This window comes from Tubulanus polymorphus, chromosome 1 (genome assembly GCF_964204645.1).
Source record: "Tubulanus polymorphus chromosome 1, tnTubPoly1.2, whole genome shotgun sequence".
NCBI classification, from domain to species: domain Eukaryota; kingdom Metazoa; phylum Nemertea; class Palaeonemertea; order Tubulaniformes; family Tubulanidae; genus Tubulanus; species Tubulanus polymorphus.
Window position 1 is genome coordinate 15,235,161 of NC_134025.1, and position 8,037 is coordinate 15,243,197.

General features: G+C 37.3%; 1 protein-coding gene across 1 annotated transcript; it reads left to right on the forward strand.

The window, feature by feature from the left end:
- The first annotated feature begins 3,379 nt into the window (after positions 1-3,379).
- On the forward strand, positions 3,380-4,543 carry LOC141904930 (uncharacterized). Its single transcript, XM_074793598.1, has 5 exons — positions 3,380-3,436; positions 3,526-3,747; positions 3,826-4,087; positions 4,206-4,261; positions 4,355-4,543. The coding sequence occupies exons 1-5, from the start codon at positions 3,380-3,382 to the stop codon at positions 4,541-4,543; spliced, it is 786 nt and encodes a 261-aa protein (XP_074649699.1).
- The last annotated feature ends 3,494 nt before the right edge of the window (positions 4,544-8,037 follow it).

Consider the following 8,037-nt stretch of genomic DNA (forward strand, 5'->3'; position numbering starts at 1 on the left):
GGTCAGAATATCTAAGTTAAATGGTTGAAGCCAAGTTTGTTGTATCTGGAGCAAAGAATCTTTATGAAATATCTCGATTGATGCAATTATATTTGCGTATAATTATGAGTTTTCTCTATGGTCTACTAATGCATAACAAAAAGTTAGAGAAATTACATAATTGCACACGGTATATATTCGAAAAATTCCCAATGAAAAACTTCGAATCGGAAAACGTATAAAGCCTAATTCCTAAAAATGACCTTATATTCAGTTACTGTGGTATTTATCCATTATTTCACCCATTAGTGGAACGAATAAAGACTTAACAACTAGGCTAAACAACTTCTTTTGATTTGGTATTTTATAGAGATAGTGAAAATATATACGATTCTCTACCTCGAATCCTTTAAAATTGCTAAACCGACGAGAACAAATGAGTTTTACAAGTTTTTCTCAGATAGGTAAATTACACGGGTTTTTTTTTTCATTTGATGTTTTTCGAATAACGACTTAGACAACCCGTAATATAGAAAAGCAATATGAATGGGAGTTTTAAGCCATAACCACTCATAAGTACCTTTGAATAAAAAAATGAACTTATTACATCTATATGGATTTTCAAGTAAATTTGTATGACTACGAAAAAGATAGTTGTTCATGGTTTTACCAGTTGCCATGCATCACTGTGTGCACGGGTTAAAACATAGCAGTTGCTCTTTTTAATTACCGTGACTAATATCAGTGTTCATACCCCTAGAAACCATCAAACTGATCAACTCAAAACATATATAAAGCCGCATTCATATAATGTCTTTCAATTGCAACAAGTAAAGCTGAAAAGATGACTACATTTTTTCCAGCGCAACCCGCCGTTAACAACTAGGCTAAACAACTTCTTTTGATTTGGTATTTTATAGAGATAGTGAAAATATATACGATTCTCTACCTCGAATCCTTTAAAATTGCTAAACCGACGAGAACAAATGAGTTTTACAAGTTTTTCTCAGATAGGTAAATTACACGGGTTTTTTTTTCATTTGATGTTTTTCGAATAACGACTTAGACAACCCGTAATATAGAAAAGCAATATGAATGGGAGTTTTAAGCCATAACCACTCATAAGTACCTTTGAATAAAAAAATGAACTTATTACATCTATATGGATTTTCAAGTAAATTTGTATGACTACGAAAAAGATAGTTGTTCATGGTTTTACCAGTTGCCATGCATCACTGTGTGCACGGGTTAAAACATAGCAGTTGCTTTTTTTAATTACCGTGACTAATATCAGTGTTCATACCCCTAGAAACCATCAAACTGATCAACTCAAAACATATATAAAGCCGCATTCATATAATGTCTTTCAATTGCAACAAGTAAAGCTGAAAAGATGACTACATTTTTTCCAGCGCAACCCGCCGTTATTTATGTTCCAGTATTACTTTCTAAAGAAACTGACCATAAAACTACTCAAACGGGTAGTAGCAAAATTGCTCTTAATGCTGGTCCATCGGAATTGTCAGAAATAGTTAACTATATTCACGATCTATTTGCGTTATTACAAATACGATTTTTAAGTTGCTCTGGAGATATTTTTCTCGAGATTACTCGAGGAATATGTGATGTGGGATTCACGACGGGAGGACCAGCGACCGTGTCGAAGATATTAATATTCACATCTGGTGTTCTGAAACACTACTTATGCGATGAATTATTATTCGAAACATCATATCTATCGGACACGGGAATAGATTGGAATGTAATCGACGATATGCTTGGTCGGATGTCTAGTGAATATGTATTCTGCACAGGAATATCCAGACCGGAATATCCAGACAGCGTTTGTTCGTCAATCAAGTATATTCCGTCGTTCGTTATCGAGAGAAAGATTCCGCCATCATTTATATCAAAAAAGTGCAAAAAATGGTTCAAACTTCGATTCAATGCCACGGTAGAAGAACGAGAAGCAAGATTATCAGCAACGTCTCGATGTCCGGAACGTTCAAATGCTTATCGCAATCTTCGAAAGACGAACAAGCGTGAACAATTGGTTACTCCGCAAACTAAAGCAAGACGTTCAGAAAAAAATTCTAACTATCCTATGACTAATTTGACACCACGAAGCAAAAAGCGGAGAATCGAGAGAAAGAGTTCAAGTGCTAGAAATGTAAAGCGTCGATTAATTAACACCTCACAGAAAATTCAAAATGACTATACCATCGAACTTGAACAGACGCAAATTAAGGAATTGGAAGATTTTTGTTCTCACGTCAAGCCTGGTGATATCGAAGCTGTCTTAGCGGAAGCAGAATTAGAAAAAGACACATTGCAAGCAATAAAAACTACCTGGGAAGCCGATCAGCACCGCAATGGTAAGTGAATTTCTATCATTTTGAATTCATGAAAAAATTCATATAATTCTGAACCACTAGATATTTTCAATATACTTCTCAATATTGGATACTTTAGCCCACAATTCTAGATGAAAATTGGACTTCTTTTAACTCAATATATTTGTTGATCCAAATTTCAAATTGAAAAGTGAAATCCAGACAAAATTTACAAAATATTTTAATTTTTCAAATTAGAAACTGGACAGAAAGGAAACCGTTGGAGTATGGTCACCTATCGAATTGCTCTGTCAATATACTGTCGAAGCCCTGCAGCCTACGAAGCGATTCAAGAGTGGGGAATTTTCAAACTGCCCTCGCGAAGTTCACTGCAGCACTATTCTACTGCACTGTTGCAGACTCCTGGAACGGAGTCATATTATGATTATATAGAAGACACATTAAACCGTTATAATTTGTGGAAAAATGAGTGTACATCGAAAGGCAAAAAATCACCAACCTCAACTGGAGTTTTGATACTCGATGAAGTAAAAGTTATCGGTAAAGTAGCGTGGAATAGTAAAAATAAACAACTCAACGGGCTCGCTATGGACGCCACAGAAATGTCTTCTTTGAAAGATATTTTCAAAGAATTATCCGGAGAATGTACACCAGAGACGGCTGGATATGAGTTGCAGTTTTTGTGGAGGGACTTAAGCAGTGATTTCGATATTATTGGACCTTATTTTAATTGTCACACAACAATGGATGCAGCTTTTACGACAGCTTGTCTGTATGATGTCTTTAGAATCTTTTATGAGTATGGATTCATGGTAAGTTTTTAAGTTGATTGCAAATGAAACCAAAAATTCATAATTTTTGATGAAACCCATTGATTAGCATCTTCAGATATCTTTAATTTTCAAATTTCTTTGCAGACAAGGGTGGTGGTGACTGATGGAGCCAGCATCAACCTATCGATGATAAAAACACTCAGTGGTTATCCGCACGGTGCCTTTGGTCTAATGGATGCCCAGGAAGATCGGCATAAAGTTGAACCTTGGATGATGAACCCCCACGAACCAGAAAAGAAAATTTACTTTGTCATCTGTCCATCACATCAAGTAAGCTAACACTTCTATCCAAGTTGAAATATGGTATTTTACAGTATAATTGAAGGATCTCATCTTTATTGATATGTTTCTTTTTACAGCTTAAAAATCAAATTAATCAGTTGTGGGCAAGTCAAACAGGTGGAACGAAAAACTTCATGAATGGAGTTGAATTCGGATGGGATGAAATAAAAAGTATGTGGAATCGTGAAACTCAAAGAAGAGATGATAATCATATTCGGATGGTACCAGGATTGATCAAATCTTATATAGAACGAGATTCCTGGACTAAGCTAAATGTTAAACCAGCAAAAATCATGCAGGTATAAAAAACATTAATTCAAACTTAATTAAGAGATAACTGTCAGAACCTAGTCTTCACGAACTGTATTTATTTATAGCAACCGCAAGTGCTTGTCGAACTCTACAGTTACGCGAATCCCGACAATTCTCCTATCCCATTGGAATCAGAACATGTTATGGCAACCCGAAGTTTCCTGGTGGCTTGCAGCCAACTTTTTGAAGAAGGACTTCTGAAAAGTAGAAAACCAAATGACATGACAAGAAATAGCCAGATTCATGACATGGAAAGCCCAATCATATTGAACATCTCAGAAGGATATAAATACGTCAGGGACTGGTGTGAATATCTACACCATGAATGTGAGTGAATACACCGATATAACAAATTATTTTGCATGTGTCTAAAATAAATTTGCCAGACGAAATAATTCATAGAGAAATTAACTAATTCAAATTTGGGTTCCTATCTTATTTTCAGTTGCTGACGAATTCCAGATGATTTCTCCATCCCAAAAGAAATTTATTAGTTGGCAGGTAAACTAAGATAACATATCAACGAAATAGCACCTATGGCTATCTTTTTAAATGAGCATCTATAAGAAATGGAGACACTATTTATATTTTCAGACATATGATCTACTTCGTGTTATGGTGTTTGGGTTCATTGGATTTTGTAAAGACTATCTCACTGAATTTCCTGGATATTGTATTACCCCACTCACAGTGAATGGCAGTGCAGTAGAAACTCTCTTCTCGCAGTTTAAACACTGCGTGGGTGGAAAACTAACGTCATTGAACTATCCACAGGCAAGGTGAACTGTTATGTTAAAAAGAGAGGTCCATGGCCATCAGAAGAAAAAGAAGAGAAATTATTACAGAGATACACCGCTTTATACCCAGGACGTTCCACTCATGATAAAAAAATAATTAACAAACTAAAAATAAATTATATATAAACATATACGTTCATGTATTGTCCAATTTCTTAGTTACCTTTGTAGCGGAAAACGGGGGCAACACGGTGCTGCCCTCTCTCTTCTAATATGGCGGTCATTCTTCTGCTCATCAATTTGCTGCTTCAATCGTCATTCATCTAATATGTCAGGAGGTCTTGAAGGTAAAATCTAAAGTCTTCCAAGCCCGCTACGGAGTTCGCTCACGTCGAATGATTTCTGGTAGTGAAACCAAAAAGGGAAATAATATTTCACCGCAAGAGATGATCCTCATGAGAAACCGAGAGAGATAAATCTATAAAATAGCCACGATTTGAAAATTATAGTCTGCTATGTTAAGATCGTGCATACCGAGCACGAATAGCCTATTTTCCGGTATACGGTTATCCTCAGCAACATGTATCTTACATGCCCGTAAGGCCCACAGCATATAATTGAGTTGGCCACCCCAAATTATACCTGGATCTACCCTACATTCGACCGGTCTATAGAATAATCCCGTAACCCTCACTTCATACTAATGGCAGTCCAAAATCCTACCATAGATTCTCCCACCTATGGGCTGTAGGCTCAAAGTCCCTACTAAATAGTCCTCTGCTATTCGTCTCCACCATTTCAATCTTGTCAAAAAGCTGATATCATAAATAATTTTTCCTCAGTCCTTATTAAGGTTCTGACCATTCTCAATAGATAAGTCTGAAGCCGCATATAAAATACTGAATCTAATTATTAATTTATTAAAGTCATACTTTCTTATTATAATTCAAAGTGAATAAATATTAGGTTAATTCTACTATATAACTTATTCTTTTCTTTATCGAATCTACCGTCTAAGTATCTCGTAAAAGAACAAAAACCTATTACGTAAACGTATTATCATATAATTCGAATCGACAATCAAATCACGCAAATACGGTTCGAAGAGTAAATTAATGGAAGTTCAGACAAATCCAAGCTGTCGATCACAATCATCGTTGAAAACGATAAAAAGGAGACGGCCGGCCTGACTGACTTATTAATTATCAATAGTGAACCGATTACGTGAATGTCGGTCAGCCCGGTCAAAGACCGGAGCTGACCGACGAATCAACTGATGCTTACCAAGTCTGGCTGTCAACTGCCAAACTGAAATGATGGGAGTCAATACGACCGGTAAAACAGTTAATATCGTTAAATAATGATAATCGGTTGACCCCAGCATCTCAGCATGACAACGGGCAGCTCAGCCTGGTTACCCCACCCCGCTAGCCCAACAACTGACATGACAACCGACACACCAGCTGATAGCGCCGCCACTCGCGTGCTACGGACACTACCAGCATGATTAAAATTTACGGATACTTAGCCGGTTAAAAATACACATTTAAAGTAAGTGATCCCACCCCCCATCTATACAACATATCAATACACAATATCTATATACAGTATACATCTTAAATTCAACAAAAGTAAATAGAGTAACATCTAACAAACCTATCCCGCCCCCCTCTAAATATTATTCCATTCAATTCAATTCAATACATTTGAATAAATACATACAATTGCACAAACGCTACACTACCCCCCCTCCAGATCTGGACGTCCTCGTCCAGAAAATAACTATATTACATAACAATTTAATTAAAACTTCTTCAAAATATTACAAAATTCACACTCCACCTTGCTTCCTACCGGATAAACTAAGACAAATTCCCCCCCAAACATCTCGCCAACGTGCCTGTGTTCGATCATTTTCTTTCTCGGGTCCGACGTCACATCAACTGGTATCAACGGAATTGTCCATGGTTTAGCATCTCGCTCTGACGTTTTTGGTCGCAACTTTTCTGTCGGAATTAATTTCTGCGGACTGTTGAAAGGACTTAGGCTCGGCGTCACTACGGTCGTTTCTTCTTTCCAGTTTCCGGTAATTTCTAATAGTTCCTCGATTGATACTTCAGGTACTTCAATTATAGGTTCTGACTGTGTTTTCGTTTCCATCGGAATTTTCTGTACTACTGAACAAGGAATTGCAGGTAATAATTCTCTCTCACACCGTTCCGTTTGCTCTACTGTTCGTATAAATCGGCTTGAATGCCCTTTAACTGCATTCAAGCCCCCGAAACGTTTTTGTAGCGGAAAACGGGGGCAACACGGTGCTGCCCTCTCTCTTCTAACATGGCGGTCATTCTTCTGCTCATCAATTTGCTGCTTCAATCGTCATTCATCTAATATGTCAGGAGGTCTTGAAGGTAAAATCTAGTCTTCCAAGCCCGCTACGGAGTTCGCTTACGTCGAATGATTTCTGGTAGTGAAACCAAAAAGGGAAATAATATTTCACCGCAAGAGATGATCCTCATGAGAAACCGAGAGAGATAAATCTATAAAATAGCCACGATTTGAAAATTATAGTCTGCTATGTTAAGATCGTGCATACCGAGCACGAATAGCCTATTTTCCGGCATACGGTTATCCTCAGCAACATGTATCTTACATGCCCGTAAGGCCCACAGCATATAATTGAGTTGGCCACCCCAAATTATACCTGGATCTACCCTACATTCGACCGGTCTATAGAATAATCCCGTAACCCTCACTTCATACTAATGGCAGTCCAAAATCCTACCATAGATTCTCCCACCTATGGGCTGTAGGCTCAAAGTCCCTACTAAATAGTCCTCTGCTATTCGTCTCCACCATTTCAATCTTGTCAAAAAGCTGATATCATAAATAATTTTTCCTCAGTCCTTATTAAGGTTCTGACCATTCTCAATAGATAAGTCTGAAGCCGCATATAAAATACTGAATCTAATTATTAATTTATTAAAGTCATACTTTCTTATTATAATTCAAAGTGAATAAATATTAGGTTAATTCTACTATATAACTTATTCTTTTCTTTATCGAATCTACCGTCTAAGTATCTCGTAAAAGAACAAAAACCTATTACGTAAACGTATTATCATATAATTCGAATCGACAATCAAATCACGCAAATACGGTTCGAAGAGTAAATTAATGGAAGTTCAGACAAATCCAAGCTGTCGATCACAATCATCGTTGAAAACGATAAAAAGGAGACGGCCGGCCTGACTGACTTATTAATTATCAATAGTGAACCGATTACGTGAATGTCGGTCAGCCCGGTCAAAGACCGGAGCTGACCGACGAATCAACTGATGCTTACCAAGTCTGGCTGTCAACTGCCAAACTGAAATGATGGGAGTCAATACGACCGGTAAAACAGTTAATATCGTTAAATAATGATAATCGGTTGACCCCAGCATCTCAGCATGACAACGGGCAGCTCAGCCTGGTTACCCCACCCCGCTAGCCCAACAACTGACATGACAACCGACACACCAGCTGATAGCGCCGCCA

Excerpts from the sequence above, each read along its gene's own strand:
- LOC141904930 (XM_074793598.1), top strand. The coding sequence starts at position 3,380 with ATGAACCCCCACGAACCAGAAAAGAAAATTTACTTTGTCATCTGTCCA. Across the intron at positions 4,088-4,205 it reads TGAATATCTACACCATGAAT|TTGCTGACGAATTCCAGATG; the intron begins GTGAGTGAATAC and ends TCTTATTTTCAG. Across the intron at positions 4,262-4,354 it reads AGAAATTTATTAGTTGGCAG|ACATATGATCTACTTCGTGT; the intron begins GTAAACTAAGAT and ends TTATATTTTCAG.